This window comes from Mustela lutreola, chromosome 14, assembly GCF_030435805.1.
Source record: "Mustela lutreola isolate mMusLut2 chromosome 14, mMusLut2.pri, whole genome shotgun sequence".
NCBI classification, from domain to species: domain Eukaryota; kingdom Metazoa; phylum Chordata; class Mammalia; order Carnivora; family Mustelidae; genus Mustela; species Mustela lutreola.
In genome coordinates this window covers 31,264,099-31,283,043 of record NC_081303.1, presented here as the reverse complement: position 1 = coordinate 31,283,043, position 18,945 = coordinate 31,264,099, and the positions used below count along the sequence as shown (strand labels likewise).

Here is an 18,945-nt window from a genome sequence, read left to right as displayed (position 1 = left end):
GAATACCAGGAATACTTAATATTTTTTCAGCAGTTACTGGCCACCTACGATATGCCATGCAGAGTGCTTTGTTAAATTAGGAAGTGATGGAAAATCAGATTCAACCAATAAAATAGGAATAGACCCAAATGCCCAATTCCATCACACAATCTCTTAAAATTCATTGGACATTGTAAGCCCTTCTGAAGATAGGGTAGCCAACACCATCACCAGTGGAATGAACCAACTCTTGTTTTTACAGCTTCTCACTTAACAGTCAAAGCCTAGATTGTGCTAAGGAGTCGTCATTGCTGTTTTAATATGCTTTTAGGGGCTGAGATCTCTCCTCAGTGTGTTCTTAGGAATATCTTTAGTGTGCAGTGCATATTTAGACACTCAGTAAATAACTACCCCCTGACAAATCACCGGGAAAGAAAGTCAATTCACACAGCATCTTGTTAACTACATAAAGCAAAAAGCTATTGAATTAGCCGACTTGAAGTAATAAATTCCAAACAGTAAAGTTATTAGTTTTAGTATCTGCTTTATCTCAAACCACTACTGAATAATACAAAATCCTGGTTTCACAAAAAAGCAGCTTTTCTGTGCCCAGGTGCTAAGATGATAAGATTATAAAATTTAAAAAGGGTTGGGGCGCCTGGGTGGCTCAGTGGGTTAAGCCGATGCCTTCCGCTCAGGTCATGATCTCAGGGTCCTGGGATCGAGTCCCGCATTGGGCTCTCTGCTCATCAGGGAGCCTGCTTCCTCCTCTCTCTCTGCCTGCCTCTCTGCCTACTTGTGATCTCTCTCTGTCAAATAAATAAATAAAATCTTTAAAAAAAAAATTTTAAAAGGGTTGTCTCCTTTAAATATTGGCTTTCTATTAATTTTTTAAAACTCAGAACCACATTCTTTTATCTTTCAGGTGTACATATATCAAATAAGAACCTAAAACTGTCATAGAACTATTTTTCTCTGCCAATGCTGAATCAGTTTATTGTGCTCTGCTTTTAGAACCCAGTAAGGGAAGAAGTGTGTGTGTGTGTGTGTGTGTGTGTGTGTGTGTGTGTGTGTGTGGCATGGGGGGGGGATGCGTAAAGTATCCTGCCATTTATAAAATGCTTTTACATGCTGACTCATTTGTTTCTCATAATAACTTTTGATGTGGATAATTATTACCTTCCTTTGTAGATGATACTCTATCCTATAGACCAGTGTTTCTAAAGTTTGATACTCAGAATTATATACAAAAATAAATAATAAATAAATAATAAAGTATATACAAGATGCTTATTAATTAATCATGTAATTATTTTAACATGTATTAGAAAATTTATAACTATTAATATTAAAATATATTTATAAATATATAATATATATAACCTCAAACTTATGATTGTACTGATGTTATTACTTAGCATAAGGACTCAGGTAACAGGAAAAAGTTGTTTTAAAGAGATAATAAATAATATATCAGTGATGATGTGGTTATGACAAAAATAATAAAGCAATACACAAATGAGTGAAGTATACAACATACCTAGATACCAGAGTGGAAATGGAGGTAGACTTTTAAGAACTGAAGATTTTGACATTTAAGCCATGTCTACATGTTTCTTGACACAGTGGAAAAAAAGGAGGAACTTCTAGAAGTCCATTAACAATTGCTTATATGTGCCTCCGGCATGATGCCACTTTTTATTGATACATATTTGTAATCTGCAAATCAGCCAAAACAGGTTCTGCTTCACATACTTCTGTGACTTGTGTATGTGTATCTTGTAGAGTTTCTCCCAACCGGTATTTTTTATTTGGTCCTAAATTGCAAAGTCATCAAAAAAAAAAAAAAACCTTCTTTTAAAATAGCTATCTATAGAAAGTTTAACTGGATTCTATTTCAGAATGACATAAAGATAATCTTAAAGTAGATAGCTCTGCATGGGAGAGAAAATCCCCTCCAATTATGAGATTACACAGTGTTGGTCCTCAAAATAGAAATCTACTTTAATTCTAAAAAGGCTAACGCAGGGGCATCTGGGAGGCTCAGTTAGTGAAGCATCTGCCTTCAGCTCAGGTCATGATCCCAGGGTCCTGGGACCAAGCCCCACTTCCCTTGTCCCTCAGGCTCTCTGCTCAGCAGGGAGTCAGCTTCTCCCTCTCCCTCTGCGTGCCCCTCCCCCTGCTTGCACACTCTCGCATGCACTGGGGCTCTCTCTCTCTCTCTCTGTCTAATAAATAAATATCTTTTTAAATAAATAAATAGGCTAACCCACATACAGTGCTGTATTCTGTCCTTCTTTCTCACCCTCCCAGCCTTCCTCATTCTCTCTCTCTCACTCTCACAAGCACACTGGAGGAAAACAATTTGTTTTATATCTCTAGCATTATTTGTAGAGAAAGCTTGTTCTTGTTCTTGCTACTGAAAGCTTGTTCAGTAGCTTAATATAAATTGTAATATCCAATGCAAGTTTTCTAAACATAAATATGGTAACATGCAAGCTCTGTAGTTTCCAAAGGCCTGTCACGTACATTATCTTACTCAGTACTACAACTCTCTGTGAGATACCGGGATAGGTCATGTCATTTTGGGGGTGATATTCCTAATCAGTAGATTAAGAAAAGAGTATTGAAGAAATTAAGGGACAGTTTAAGTGGCAGGCCTTTTTTTTTTTTAAAGATTTTATTTATTTGAGAGAGAGAGCACGAGTGGGGGGAGGAGCAGAGGGAGAAGAGACTCCCCACTGAGCAGAGAGCCTGATGTGGGGCTCGATCCCAGGACTCAGAAATCATGACCTGAGCTAAAGTCAGACGCTCAACCGACTGAGCCACCCAGGCACCCAGGGCTGCTACCTGAGGCCAGAATGTTTATCCCTCTGTATGTCAGTATTGGAAAAGGACAATTTATCTGGCTATCCTAACTGGATGGAAATATCCCTTAAACTAATCCAATATCTATTGTTTTGTTCCTGTATTCATCAAGAAACTGTGTGGTCTAAGATATAGACTTCTGAGTGGTCTTCATCCATCAAGAAGTCAGCACTCTGTAAAAATTAGCAATACCACTTGTTTTTCTCTTTGTCTAAATGATTAATGTGAAGATTGCAGACTTGGCTTTCTGATGAATAAATGGGTATCTTGTGGGTTTGTTTAGCATTAATCAGTTTGTTGGTTCCAGATCATCTCTGGGTTACATAGGCATTTCCTCAGCTGAGCAGTCAGCCATCAAGTCAGGCCTTTTCTCTCATTCTTACCATCATTGAAATTTCATTGGTAATTGGACCATTGGACTAATGAATGATTTTAAGGCCTTGGCTTTCTTTTTCTGGAAGTAGTGCATAGGCATTTCTCTTCAGAATAGTGTGTTCTTATACAAGGAGATATTCTCATTCCTCACCCCCCAGCCCTGTCTTTAATAAAATATTGCTTAGAACTGAGAAAATTTATTAGATCACAGTTTTGTCCTCCAAGAATATCTCCATTTGCGAAACCAAACTAGTGAGCTGTTTGGAGAGATGCTAATACGTGTTTCTGATGCAGGTACAGTCACCTGTGGACTCTGCCACAATGTCCCCAGTAGAGAGGACAGCAGCCTGGGTGCTGAATAATGGGCAGTATGAAGAGGATGTGGAAGAGACTGAGCAAAATCAAGACGAATCCAAGCATGCCGAGAAGGTAGAACTAGCCTGCCTTTGTTAGCTTCCTGCCCCCACAATGATAGGCCACCAGAAGGGTTGCGTAGCCAACAGTGTGATCTTTTTCCCTCCCCAGTTTCAACTCCATCTCTTATGTTATCCAGCACATACACATCTGTAGATAACAAGTCAGTAGTGTCTCTGGGTGAAAATACGCAGAAAATGCCTGTCCGGCTGGGATGGGAGGATCAATTTTCTTTTCGTGTAGGTTACCTTGAGTTGGAGACATTCTGCTATTCATTTCTATTGAGTGGGGAGTATTTAGTGTTTCTATAGACTGGTGGTTAGTCTTAGGGCCAAGGCAAGAATTATCCTTGGACTAGACTTCCTTTCCAGATCTTGTTTAATGATTTTATTTTGTTTTGTTTTGTTTGTCCTTTTTCCCTTCACTGGATAAAGAACTTCTAGCTCTATGTTGACTTTTAATCAGATATTATATATTTCTGTTTTGTTTTAAAGAAAAGTTGACATGGAGAAAAAGGATTATCAAATAAGAGGCTTGACATCATGTATGGCATTTTCTCATTTAATTAACAACCACACAACTGGTCCTGCTTACTTATCAGCATGATCCTAAAATATGCTTACTGATGCGGTCTGCCTTTTTCAGTGGTCATGAAAATCGTCATCTTTGACCTTCTGGATAGAGAATGTAGTTTAGGATCGTAATGTTGGGTAAGCAGAAGCTAACTGCCTGATTGTCAATTAAATGGGATATTCTGTGAAAATAGTTTGCATTTTGGAAAGCACCATATAGATTTATCATGAATTACTCATTAATTTAAATAGACCATATACAAGAAAGCTTATGCTTCTCACCTCACCTAGAAATGTGACATTCCGATGTACTCACACCCCAGCTACTGCATTGTCAGTACAAAAAGAATGGGGACTCTAGAAAGCTTTAGTGAGGATTTATTATATAAAGCTTTAGTTTATATATATATATGTATATAAAGCTTTAGTGAGAAAACAGACATACGTGTTCCAGCCAACAGTACCAAATTGAACCAATGAACCACATCATGAAAAGGGGCCAAAAGGGCAGTAATCATGAGCCCTGGAGAATATGTAGGCCTTTTGCTTAGTGCCTGTGACCTGAATATTTTACACTTGTATAGTTGGGGAGAACGCAGCAATAGCTTACTTTGCCATCAGATTTTATCTATTAATTTAGTAGTGTAACATTATAGAAGTATTGCTTGTTCTCTAAAGGCTGATTCTAATAGAATGAAGGAATGAGATTCTGATGAGCCAGGATGAGTCAGAGGTCCTCCAGTACAGGTGATGACACAGTAATCTTTTCCCTGGTAGACGACTGGTTTTTGGCTTACTTTAAATGATTTGACAGGCTTCTGAGTACTTGATCTTTTTTTCCCCTGCCCACATTTGATACACATTGGATGTAGTTTGTAGCAACTGGTAGTTAATTTGGAAAGAGATACATAAATATATAGATTGAAAATGCCAAGTTCAGATTAAAAATGTGATTTTAGGGGGAGGGAGGACAGAGCTCCTTTACCATGTATGGTTTCTGGTCATTATTTTTTTTTTTTTAAGATTTTATTTATTTATCAGAGAGAGAGGGGGAGAGCGAGCGCAGGCAGACAGAATGGCAGGCAGAGGCAGAGGGAGAAGCAGGCTCCCCGCTGAGCAAGGAGCCCGATGTGGGACTCGATCCCAGGACGCTGGGATCATGACCTGAGCCGAAGGCAGCTGCTTAACCCACTGAGCCCACCCAGGCGTCCCTTTCTGGTCATTTTTAAGAATATTAGCAGCACATGGAATGGCAGCTCAGACAGCATCCAACCACCTCGATTTCAAAAACCACCGTAACTCGAGTCCCCCGCCCCCACTCCTTGTTTTTGATACCTTTCTTCTGCTCTAGTACGAGCAGGAAATTACGAAGCTGAAGGAGCGCCTGCGAGTGTCCAGCCGGCGGCTGGAGGAGTATGAACGCCGCTTGCTGGTGCAGGAGCAGCAGATGCAGAAGCTGCTGCTGGAGTACAAGGCCAGGCTGGAGGACAGCGAGGAGCGCCTGCGCAGGCAGCAGGAGGAGAAGGACAGCCAGATGAAGAGCATCATCAGCAGGTCAGACCGCCCGCCGGTGGGGGGTGTGGGCCAGCTGGGGGCACTGGGAGATCGGAGGATGAGCCGGAGAATCCTGAAGTCGCAACAGCCGAAGCCGATTCAGTTCTGCATATGCTCTGTGGGACTCCCTACAGATGTGATGCAGGACCGTATCGCTTAACGTTTCTAGATATGAGATTTCCCAGCCTTCTTTTGAAGACCCAAGTAGTCTTCCATCATAATAATTAGAAAAAATGGAAACATAGCGACTCACTTGCAAGGTCTTAGTATTTAACGTCCAGGGGTCACTTAGGTCTTCGTGAGTCTAGAGACGTAGAAGGGCAGCATCACTGGATATCTTTAGGGCCAGAGAACTAAGAGACAGAGAGTGCCAAGATGTCCAGAGTCTACTGGAGGGCTCAGTTGTTCCAGACACTCAAACAGCACCCACCATGGGCCAAGTATTTTGTGAAGCACTTCACAAATAGTAATTGGTTTGATCTGTTAATGAAGATGTGTTTAATGCCAACCTCGGAGGCAGGCATTGATCTCATTTTACAAATAAAGAAACGGGCTCTAAATCCATAAAGTCACCTGCCCAAGGTCACTGAGTGGGGCAGCCAGGACTTGAAGCCAGAAAGTCAGACTCCAGAGCCCAGGCGCATAACCACTGTGCTTCCCTCTTGTCAAATGCTACCGAGGGGTCAAACAAAATGAAGACAGAAAAGGTTTGTTGATTCAGAAACATGGAGGGAATTAGCAGTCTTTGAGCTGTTTCGTGGAGTCGAAAGTCCATGGGTTAAGATGCAGGTGGTGCCTGAGAGAGAAAGTAGGCCGACTAAGTGTAGCACACTCTGAGAAACTTAGCTGTGCAAGGAGAGAAGAGATAGGTTGTCACCAGGGAACCTGAAAGTAAGAAGGGGTTGTTTGTTTGCCTCTGGTTGGTTTGATAGTTTGCGATGAAATAAGCTCTGCCAGGGCAGGGGGGTGGATCTGACAGAGGAGAGGGAGGAAATGATTTTGGGGACCTTGTCCCAGAGGAGATGAAAATGCGTGGGATCCGGTCACTGGCCAAGAGGTCAGCCTTGGATGTCTCCTTTCAAGGTGGGAGAGAAGAAAGTAAGCATGATTACGGACCTCTCGTTGGAGAGGAGTGGCAATCTGAACTCTGCTGAGTTTGGGTGTCTTGTCCCCTATGTCATCTGGCTCTCTTTGACGTTCTCGATGTCTCCTTGCTGCCACGTTCTAGGCTGATGGCTGTGGAAGAGGAACTGAAGAAGGATCACGCTGAGATGCAAGCAGTTATTGATGCAAAGCAAAAAATAATTGACGCACAGGTGAGCAGGCCTTGAATCTAGTAGGAAGCACTTGTTTGTAATGACTGTTAAATTTCCCGACTTCCAGCCCTTTGGAAATGCCAAGGCATGTACTGCAAAAATGGGTCATTGGAAAGTTCTCAGCATTACCTTTTGAAGATTAAAAGAGTTTCTATGTGACCTGCATTACTTTTCCTTTCTTTGACTGGTGACAAGTCTGTTAACCCAGCAAAGTATTAGCGTGCTTAGGGCAGTTGCTTGACAAATCTTAACCTACTGCATGATGGGGTTTCCTTCGTTCCTCATGGAAAGGAGGGCGTTCTCTAAGGGGGTGACTGTGAGAAGCACACCGCATGTGTCTGGCTTGTGACCTCCACTGACCATCGCTTGGCTGTGATGTTCACGGTCTTGTTAGTCACGTCCACTGTGCCATCGACCTCGAGCCCCACATACGAGTGGAACTGGAGGGGAAAGACAGGGCTGTGGCAGATACCTTTCCTTGCCATTCTTCTGGTGCAGGGTTTGGCAGTGATGCTTGGGACTTGCTTGGCTGCCCTCCTTTGTCGGCGCTGTGCTTAGAGAGCCTCTTAGTCTTGATGAAATCAGAACCTGGGCCTCTGCTCACTCTAGCTTATACCCACAGCACTAATGGCGCAATGACTGCCAAGAACACCTCACAGGGCACATCAGTGATGCGAGCCAAATCCAGGAGGCAGGAAACATTGCTGATTTGGTTTCATTTTATCATTGCTAAATATGGTTGTATTGCTTAGAGTGAAACAAAGAACAAAAGGCAGGTGCGGTTTTCATAGTGGCTGCTCTAGCCTCCGAATATATCCCCTTTCTGGAAACAGCCAACCCACATGGGTTTGCATGTGTCACCCTCAAGACCTTATCATATCCCCAAACTATGGAATAAAAATGGGACTTTATGTTCTACCCTCTTCTCTGCATAGGGGACCATCCATGTCAGAGCCCCCGGGACTATTAAGCATGCACTTAACACCTGCGGTCTGGTTTCCTGACAGGGTTTAATGGGGAATGGGATTTATCTTTCAAAGGAGTTGGGAGGGAAGCTGAAGGCAGAACCATGGAAGGAGGCTTCCTGGGTTCCATATTCCACAGACACCTCCAACCTGTAGGCCAGTGTGAGCTGTGATGCTCTCATCACCGTAGCTCCTAGAATACTTGGGACTCCGTAGTTTCTGGATATTTGGACCTCATAAGAATCAGAAGAAAGGTTTGCTGTAATTATCTGACTTGCTCCTTTTTTTAAACCTTTCTGGTGTCCCCAAGGTGGGTGAGGGAGAGTTGGTGGAGACAAGGCCATCCTGCCACACATACTATAAAAATTCATCCCAGAGTCTTCAGAGACACAACCTGGATACAGAAAGCAATTAAGTCAGAAAAACCAATGTTAGTAAGTTTTCACTTACGGATTTTCAGTGTGACAAAATAATACACAGAGAGTCCTATTGATAATCACACCAGGAGAGATTTTGGTTCTGATGAGATAAAACAGACCATTTTCATAATTCCAGCTGGTCGAAAACTATGCCAGTCTTAAGCAGAGGAAGCTTGGGTGTGTCACAGTCGTGGCTCTGTGCACAGAGCATTTCCCTCTTCCGGCTGCCTGTCATGTCAGCACATCCTCATGAGCTTCTGACAATTTCTACCCACTCCCGTCCCCTGTCTTGATATCGGGGGCCAAGATGACTGGGTGTGAAACAGGATTCGGGCGTGGACAGTGAACACAAGAAGGGAGTAGGATCTATCAGGCCTCAAAAGCTCTGGAAAGTAAGGACTTTCTCTCAGCAAACCAGGAGGGCGTTGTTGTTCAGGGATGGGTGAACTGTGATCCTCAGAGCATCAGTCAGCGTCCACGTGTGGTCTGGCTAAACAAGATATTTTGGGTCCATACCTCAAGGCAGTGGTTTTCAAATGCTTTGATTACATGGACTGTTTTGGTCAAACCAATGGTACCTTCCATAGATGACATTCCAACTGCTCGGACTGCATACCACCAGCAAAGACCACTTTCAGCTCATGGATGAAAGCCCACCGAGGTTGGCTAAATATAGTAAATCACTTTGTCAAACACAGGCATTACTGTGCAGTAAGCCCACCCATGGATCCCTGAAGAATACTTGGAGAATTCACTGGACCACATTTTGAAAAACAGGGTCCTGTATATAGCACAGATCATAAGCACTAAAACAAATTAAAAAATAATAATAACCTCCAATTCTAGCTGTTGTCTTACTGATACATTAAAGTCTTATTATAGCAGAAGACTTCGAACATCTTTGGGCAACTTTTATAATGAATGACCTTCTATATCAGACCCTCTCCTCTGTCGGGATAAATCTTACATCATGAGTCTCTGATGGAGCAGAGCAGCCCTTCAGCATCATTTACTAGAACGCACCAAGTTTGGGGTGAAGCCTTCCCAGGGAGGTAACCCATACTTTTAGGTCCCCGCCATCTTCCTTGGTGCCACTGGTAGTGGAAAATATTTCTGAAGTGAATACGGTTGCTTTCCTTATATTCGAGCTGAGCCCAGCATTTCCCAAAGCACTAAAGGCCTGGCACCCAGTGAACTGATTTTCATCTGCATCAGCAGCCCTGCTCCCCTCTGGGCAAGGCTTGTCGCTGAGGCCAGCCCATCCTTCTCCTGGAGTTTATGCCATGAGGCCTGGCCTGGGCCAGCCGCTTTCTAACTGGCCCTGCAGGGAGGTGAGCGTTCCACTGGCCAGGACAAAACCAGCTGTCTTAGACCTTGTAGACCACGGGGATCCTGGTGATGGAACTAAGGGGATCATTTCTGAAGCATCAGACCAGGGACTGTGCCACTTTCACCCCCCAGGATCCCTCCATGTGACTCAGATGGAGAACAGAGAAGGGCTTCCTCCTCTGAGAAGCAAGCAGCTGCCTAGTTACTGTTGCAAGTGACATCTCCACTGTGTTAAATTACAGGTCATAAATGGAGATGAGATTATTCAAACAGGCAAGTAAACCCAGTCCGTTCTCTAGCTGAGCAGTTCCCAGCCCTGGCCCAGGACACTGGCCTCCTACACATTCCAGCTCCTGCACTCCCCTCACTGGAAATCCCTTTGGATGGGGATTGCTTTGCCTTCCAACCCAGGCGGAATCAAAATGTCAGAGCATCTTCTGCCAACTAACTTGACTATCAAAAGTCCCTGTTTGATTATTTTTCTTTCACTTTTTATTTTATTTTGAGACGTTGGCAGTGGGGGGAATTACAAAAGGGGATTTGTCCACTTGAAACTTCTGGCTGTTCAGCCCGGGGGTTATTTGGCTTCAGCTGGAACTCTTATAGGAAATAAATAATTGCAATCATTCTTTGCCTCTTTTTTTGACCCTTTAAGAATCAAATAATTTTTTACTAATGCCTTAAAAAACTTTGGGGGTGTAAACCTAAAGAGTCCTACTTTCCTTCATATTTGGGGCCTTCTAATTTATCCTAATCCTGAAATTTCTTTTTAAATCATTTCAGGGTATTACCAGTTATTCTGTTCAGAAACCATTCTTTTTTTTTTTTTTCTTTTCTTTTTAAGATTTTATTTATTTGACAGAGAGAGAGATCACAAGTAGACAGGGAGGCAGGCAGAAGAGGAGGGGGAGGCAGGCCCCCTGCTAAGCAGAGAGCCCGATGCAGGACTCCATCCCAGAACCCTGAGATCATGACCTGAGCCAAAGGCAGAGGCTTAACCCATTGAGCTACCCAGGTGCCCCCAGAGGCCATTTTTAACCAGAAGGGGAAATGTTGTATTTGGCCCCCGACTTCTTGTTTCCTGGTGACCACTGGCCAGTCCTTACCTACTTGCTTTTTAAGATTTTATTTTTTTTTTTCATTCATTCATTTGACAGAAAGATCACAGGTAGGCAGAGAGGCAGGCAGACAGAGAGGGGGAAGCAGGCTCCCTGCTGAGCAGAGAGCCTGGTGCGGGGCTTGATCCCAGGACCCTGAGATCATGACCTGAGCTGAAAGCAGAGGCTTAACCCACTGAGCCACCCAGGCGCCCCCCTACTTGCTTTTTAAAGATCTAGACTTGTTATCCCAATAAACTCCATTAGCTATGATTTTTTTGAATTATATTTTTTAAGCCTCACAGATCTTTCATTGAGTTTTGCATACCCCTAACATGAGCTACCCTCCCAAAATAAAAAGCATCTTATACTAGATGAATGCTTACCTAATAATGCTGACTTTATGTGTCTTACTACTCAAGACCTCCATCAGAGAAAAGGAGGACATTTTTTTAATGCTAGGAATGGGGTTTTTTTTCATACTTTTGAAACCCCTAGCCCGGCTGCCCTGCCCCACCCCCAGAGTAGGAGATTAAAGGGGAGCATTACTTGATGCTATTGTCCATATGCTTTTGCCTCCAGCATTCCCCAGGGCAGTGGAGGGCAGCGGTCCTCCCTCCTGGCAGCTCAGTGCTGGGAGCACCCCGACATGGCCCTGGGGAGCTGCTGCCCGCTAGCAAGGAGCAACATCCAACCCTTGGCCCTTCCTGTCCTCTCTGCACCTTGCCGTGACCCACCTTACCACACTTCTGGGGTAAAGTCAGACACTCCCGGGGAGGAAAGCTCCTTTTGGCTTTGGGGGTTGTTCCTCAAGTTTTTTCTCGTTAATTTCATGGACCCTTCTCAGCAGAAGCCTCTTTTCTGAAAAGTGACAACTTTATCTTGGAAAGGTTCTGGAATGATCTCCCTACCTGCTGAAACTAAGATTAGGGTTTCTCTCCTAATCTTTGGGATACTGATAATATCTTATTTATTTTTTTTCTTCTTATACTTAGATGAGCCTACTTTCCTTTAGATTGCCATATTTTGGTTGGGGGGGGGGTGGCCCTTTTTCCTCTTGGGTTTTTGGTTTTTTTTTTTTTTCCATGCATGTATATTCAACAATGTTTGGTTCCAAAAATTGGTCCTAAAGCATTTTTCCCCCCAGAGACTCAAAAGTAAAATGAAAGCAATCTCCTTATTGGGCAGCTTTCCTGGAGTAACTCTGAGCTGGAATGAGTCCAGGAGCTTGTGTTCTCTGTTTGTTTCCATGTGTTATGTTCATGGCGCCCCCCTTCGGCCACATCTCCCTTCCCATATTCAAATGACCCCTTGGTCTGAGCTTCTGGCTGCTTTTCCCCTCTTGCTGTTGCATCCTCACTTTGTTGGTGACTAGAAACTGCCACAATGTATTGTTGTAATTTTGAGCACAGTGTGATTTCTCTTCAAACATGACTGATGGGCCCTCTTGAGGGGCCAAGAACCCATAGAGCACATGCATTTCTCCTCTGTGAAATGAAACCTCTGGTGCTTCTTTCTTTGCCACCTAATGTCTATGTTTTAATTTTGACCCAAAGCACTTAATCCCATAAGGCAGCTTGACACCCCTGTTGCACAGTCAGAAGTAATACCTGGTGTCTCGTTCACATCATCCTCGCGTCCCAAGGGGGTTATCAATAACCAGTCCTGCTGTGCTGCAAGGAAAAAAGAGAGAGAAAAGAAACACAGACCCACTGAGCTCAGGGAAGCCGAACCTGAGTAGGGTGCAGAAAGAGGCAGAGACGTTCCATTTGTCTGGGAAGCATCATGTGTACTGCTGTTTGGTAGAAAGCACTAGAACAGTCCTTCAGCAGAGCATTACCATGGGGTTTCCTGCATGTGGCCCCAATAAAGCCCCGATTGGTGTGTTGCAGGAAAAGCGGATCGTGTCGCTGGATTCGGCCAACACCCGACTGATGAGCGCGCTGACGCAGGTGAAGGAGCGCTACAGCATGCAGGTCCGCAATGGCCTCTCCCCCACCAACCCCACCAAGCTTTCCATCACGGAGAATGGTGAATTCAAAAACAGCAGCTGCTGACGGCCTTGGTGAACACACAGACTGTGGGAGGAGACAGAAGGAAATGTCCCCGCTCTCCTGGCCCCAGCCCTCTCCCCGACCCCCCAGGTTTACAGAATGTTGCTACTTCTGAACAGTAGAGTGGCGAGACATTCTCGAATGAAGAAAGAAACCTTGTCTTTCAGGGCATAAGGCTGAGACTTCCAAGGTCGATGCTTTCCCCCCATGTCTCTATGTACATAGGGAACTTAGTTCTGGGCCATGTACAGAAAATACCACTGTAATATACCAAAAGGAAGTGAATAATGTAGAATACCTTTTTAATTATTACTATTTTTATTATTGTTTTCCTCTTGTTGAAAGCACTGCGGTTGTTAGAGGAGGAAAAAGTAGGAACGAGGGGTGAGTGAGCGATGAGCCCGCGGGCTCAGTAGGTAGAGACCAAGTGTCTATTGGATAGAAGCACGTGGAGTGCAATAGGACATCGTCAGAATGAATTTTTCAGGGATTCATCTGCCAGTCTAAAACCCCACTCTGGCCCCCTTGTCCTTTAGGAGAACATACAAATACCAAGAGCCAACCAAAACAATTGATCCCACTGATCAACCAAGACTGGTTCTGGATGGACAGCTAATCCGATTTGGGGATACACTGTTTCAGAAGACACAGATAAGAGCTGTTGCATCAAAACTGGACTTTAGGAGTGGTTTCCATCGAACTCCTGTTGATGTCTATTTCCTTCTGTCTACAGCAGATGGGAATTTTCCATTTTAGATAGGGGGCTTTTTTTAACCCCAGTTGTAATAAAGGGTGTTCTTTTTCCTCTTTAGAGTTTACAGAACTATAAATATTTGTGTCTCTGCATACCATCTTCATCTTCACACACCCACTGCCCTTTCCTCCCCCACAGCGGGAGCAGTCTTCACCAACAGGGTTCACTCTCCCCTGGAGAGGTTGTTCAGATATGCTGTCCATAAGCCATCCAGAATAAACACCCTTTCTTCCACACAGAAAAGGGCTAACCCTACCATAGCAGGAATCTCTGAATATTTCCTATTTAAAAAAAAAAAACTAAAAAAAAAAAAAACTTTTCTATTTGTAACTTACAATTTTTGTTTGGGATAAAGATTTTATCCATTGTACTAGCAAATCTCTGGGCAGGGTAATTTTAACTGAATCTTTAGCTTTGAAATGGCTTCTTCTAATTCCCTCACTAAAATTTGGAAAGGAAATCCGGATTCAAAGTATGGCTCTCTTAAAAGTCATGACTCCGTGTATAAACAAAGAAAACTAAAAGTGCAAGGACCATGCGTTTCAGTTGTTACTCCCATGCTCTTCGTAGATTTGGCAATAATGACTTTGTTTCACCAACTGTCATCCTTGGCTTTATTGTAGGACAGAAACAGTCACGGAAGCTAGTTTACTACCTTTTTTCCAGAGGTGTGAAGTATCATCTTGAATGCAAACCTGATTATCAGAAGTATGGAATGTTACATGTTAAAACAGACATTATATATACAAATATATATACATATATACTCACACATATGTACATATAACTGCACAGATAGGACAAGTTCATGCCTTCTCTGCTGTCAGATATAATGTTAAAAGGGTTTTGAATCTCTTTAAGCAAGATCTAAGCAGTTCTTTATCCTGAAAAAGCAACAACGTATCTCAAATAAGTTAAGGATGTTTATTTTAAATTATAAACTTTTAAGGAAATTTAAAAAAAAAAAGGGGGGGGGGGACAAAAGACCCAAGGGAGCCCTATGCAGAGAGTGAGTGTTTCTACATAAGACATTTCTCACGGTGCCCCGGGCTGGTGCTCGGATCTCCTGAGCCCTGGCCTCTCCCCGGTGGATCTCTGTGTTGGACCTTGCATCTCAGCAACCTCCCAAAGGCCCCCGCCCCACAACCTTTTAAAACATTTCCCTTCCGAATCTCGTTTCTGCCAGTCAGAGCTGGAAATCGGGCTGCTCATCCAGCTTATCTGATCTACAGTTTTCCTGCCCTCGGATTTTGGCACTTGGTTAATTTCTTGACCCCCTGGTAGTTGTTTTACAAATTCTTGAGTCCTCCCTCAAAGTTTAGGGTGCACTGTGGTCAAAACCCCTTCTTTAATAGGAAACCCACCTTACTAATTCTGAAGGTGTGCCCTGTGTTGGCTGGGGGGTATGAACACAGGTGTCCTCATTTAAAGCTATTCTCCGCTCCAGTCACGTTTAATCTGCTCTGTAAATCCTTCATCTAGTCGCAGAAAGCCTGATAAAAGAGGTATCAATCTCGGTTGGCCTTAAGTCTGTAACTTGGGTGATGTCTTGCATTGAAGTTTGGAAGCTCGAAGTGTTGGTTATGGATTACAGAAGGCAGATAAGCTTACGTGTAGTGGGGGTTGGGGGAGACACAAAAAAATAAATGTGCTTGTGATGGCTGGATGGCTGCCTAGATCTTGCTGGCATTGTGAGAGCCTCTCAGATGCAGCCCTCTCTTACCAGGCTATCTTGAATGAAAAGAGTTTAAAAAAAAAAATCAAATTAGAAGTCAGCTACAAGTTCAGATCTGTTGCCAGATGTTACGTTTTAGATTATCCTTTGAGCCTGTTCCTGTCCAAACATTTTTCTGAGAATTTCTTGAGAGAAGCTGCCATCTGTAGAACTTACTCTGAAAGATTTTTAAGTCTGGAAGACTGGAGCAAACAGCTGACAGTTTTTATGGAGTTATCGCTAAATTTGGCTTTTCTTCAGCCCAAAGAATATATCCGGATGTTCTGCGGGGAGGGAGGGTATGGTCCAGGAGAGGCGGGCGGGCTGAGATCGCTGTGGCCACACTCCTCCTCCAGGCACACATCACCATGCGGGCTGCAGCCTGGACCGCAGTTCCGTGGCATCCGGGGTTCAGGTGAAGTGTTTGAGAAGTGCTTGTCTAAGCTGACTGCCAGACTTGGCTGTTGACAAGGACAGTGTGGGTAGGATTTAGGAGTTCAGGAAAGCCCTTTTTGTACTCCTTTTTTATATCACTGGAGCAACAGGCTTTCTGAGCCGGAGGAGCAGAAAGAGTGACATTTCCACCAGGTCCTGATGTTCTCCAAGCCTCTGCAACATAAGCCCAAACACAGGGGTTGACATCTAGGTAACTAGAACAGACACCCAAGCGCCCACCATGCCCCAGGCACACTCACGGAGGTGCCGTCGGGAGTCCAGGGCAGCCCATTCATGAGGAGAATGTAGTAAAATAAGCTCATCGTGCTGTTGTATCTGTTCCATGTCTTTACTGGGTATCGAGTTGGTCACAAGTTGCTCTCTCTGGTCTGCTGCCACCTGTCCCTGTGATGGTGTTGGACAGTGAAAGAGCAGGAGTTTCTGTCTTTGACTGCTGTATGACCTTGAGAATTTGCTGGTCTTAAAGTTTTCCAGATCTTGGCCGACCTCAGCCTTTATTCACGGAGCTGTGGTTCTTTTCGGCCCCTGACTCTCACACTGTCCTCAGAGGTGTCCCAGGTGTGGAGCAGGTTCTTATGGGATGTTCCAGGGCAAGACTATGACCATGGAGTGAGTTTGCATTCATATTTGCTTTGCCTTGCACCTGGATTGAGTTCTGGTTAGCTCCAGTTCGGAGTTCCTAAGAAAGCTGAACTTGAGGAAGGAACCTCCTTCCGGATTACCTAAGTCCCATGTGACCTTGAGCCGAGGCTGGTCACCAGACTAGACTTATCGCTGGGCCACAGCCTTAGTTTATCGTCAGCTGTACCCACAGGGGCCACCTTCTCCTACAGATTGTGGAACCAAAAAGACCTTCTCCATTCCCCTTCCCCTTCTCAAGTCACGTGTGAAAAGTCACGTGTGAAATCACCTGCTTGGCCCAGCAGTCAATTGTTGCCTTCCCACCCATTACCTGAGGGCCAAGAATTTGGGATACTTTGTTTTTATCAGTGTGTCAACTGGAAGACCTATTTTACTAGTCTATTAAAGGCAAGATATGTTGGGGTGTTGAATTTTTAAATAGAATCTCTTTCCATGTTCAAGTGATTATTATTAGTTCTAAAAGCATTCTCTTGTTGTCATGACCCAGTTACGAATTCTCTTGAGTTAAGAAAGGACAAAATTGATGAAATTTGCATGAGATGGAATAAAGATCTTACGAGGAGTGAAAGAACGTGAGGAAGTTCCATGATCCAAAAGGGGACTGATGGACGGCAGCCTTCTCAGTAGCCCAAAGGTTCAAGGAAACAGGATTTATATATCCTTTGCCTGATCTTAAAATAGAGAAGTGGAAAGGCAACATGCACAGCCACACAAAACACGATTCCTAGGGCTTCCTTTTTCTGAACGTTAGTTAATCCGTCTTACAGAACAGCAATTCCCAGACTTTCTTGAGCTTTTAAGGTTTTGTGCTCTCATTTGTTAGATGTTACGACTGTGGTTCATTCCTCTTTAAAATGTACCATATGTGTTATATGTATATAGGTTAAAGTGACTTGAAATTGATTTGGTCTGACATTGTCTCAAGAATCCTAACTATTGTCATTGATACCATGCGGGTCATAGAAAGAAAGCTGAATATCACTGATCTGAGAGCAGTTTCCAGAAAGAAGGAGCTTTGGTTCCTGGTCAGTTGATCCTCAGGTGTTTGAGAAACCAAGCCCGCAGGATGTGGCCAAGACAGGAGAGCAAAGGGGTTGTTCTGCCCCTGTCTCAGCCTGCATTCGCATTTCCTACTGCTTTCTTTCTCATTCGAATGCCCTCATGTTCTACTAGGAAATGTTTTCATTTGGGACCTAAAACCAGATTTATCTGTATTTGTAGAAAGATTTCCACCGAAGAGATGTTTTAGGGGCTTCCAACATCCGTGGGAGGGTTTCAAATGTTCATGTATAAATATCGTATTTATGTCATTTCTAAACTCAGTTCCCAGTTCGCCAAAAGGTTAAAATATTATTGACTCAATGACCACTATCCTGCAGAAAAGTGGAAATAAATAGTAAAGGTTAAATCTTGACTGGTGCTTAGATATTTCCTAGTAACATTAGAATTAACCCAAGCAGACAGCAGCACACTAACCCGAGTCACACTTGTGAGGAATTTACCTTCTAAATTTGATTCTGTTTGTCATCTCCAGGGCCTTAATAAGAATGTGTTAATGCACACGACTATTTTACAATGATAATTCTAAATAATTTATTTTTTATTTCAAGAAAGAGAAATACACCTTAGAAAAACAAAACCCAAGATTTTATTTTATTTTTAAAGCCATATTTTTGTGCTGGTAGCACTTAGATTGTTCCATACATGAGATCCATATCTACATTTCATTACCTGGGTTTGTTCTAAAGAAGATTTATTTTTGTTCTGTGAATAATTTTTGATGGTTCTTGTACATGTACAGATATAGATACATTTGAGGTCTTTTATTGATATTCCTACAAAGAATACAAATAAACTTTAACTTTAAACATTTCAGACTAAAGTTGCTACTGTATTTCACATGATTACCACCTTACTTCTAGCCTGTATTCTGGGTGAGTAGAACACTTGGAGAAAAACCAGAAAGGAAATGTATGCAGGGAACATTCTTCTGAGGTCATGTATTTTTTTTTCTTAAGTTATAGTTTAACATTAAGAACAATGTGTCACAGAATTTCCCAATTGACAAGTAAAAAATATTTACACGTAGTAGGACAAATAGCTTGCATTAATAATGTATTGTGATGAGGTCCACAGAGAGCTCCTCATTCTGGAGAACTTAACATCTCTTCAGTAGCTCGTGGCTCGGAAGGAAAGTGTCCTCCATGTCCTTTGCTAGCGTGGCCTCACTTCACTTCCTGGCCCACTACTGTCCCCTCCCAATTCCCCAGGTAGATTAATGGGCTTTGTTTCAGGATTTTTGTCGCTTCGTTGGAGTTTTTTGTTCTTGTTTGCTTGTCATTCTCCAGGTTACTGTCCCCAAATGCTTCCCTATTTCATCCTATAAAATCCAGGGAGACCAGTTTTTTGGTTTTTTGTTTTGTTTTGTTTTTTTGTT

The 18,945-nt window shown here is 43.2% G+C and overlaps 1 protein-coding gene across 7 annotated transcripts in view; it reads left to right on the top strand.

The window, feature by feature from the left end:
- The window catches only part of RASAL2 (RAS protein activator like 2), a 373,545-nt gene extending 355,167 nt beyond the window's left edge, over positions 1–18,378 (top strand). For 4 of the 7 annotated variants that reach the window (XM_059145573.1, XM_059145572.1, XM_059145570.1 and 1 more), the window contains 5 exons: positions 3,517–3,651; positions 5,560–5,762; positions 6,991–7,078; positions 10,034–10,064; positions 12,781–18,378. In XM_059145573.1, coding sequence (XP_059001556.1) covers positions 3,517–3,651; positions 5,560–5,762; positions 6,991–7,078; positions 10,034–10,064; positions 12,781–12,923 — 600 coding nt within the window. In that variant the 3' untranslated portion in view covers positions 12,924–18,378. The remainder of the gene's footprint in view (positions 1–3,516; positions 3,652–5,559; positions 5,763–6,990; positions 7,079–10,033; positions 10,065–12,780) is intronic. The other 3 variants (XM_059145575.1, XM_059145574.1, XM_059145571.1) reach the window with 1 other exon arrangement.
- Positions 18,379–18,945: the final 567 nt, after the last annotated feature.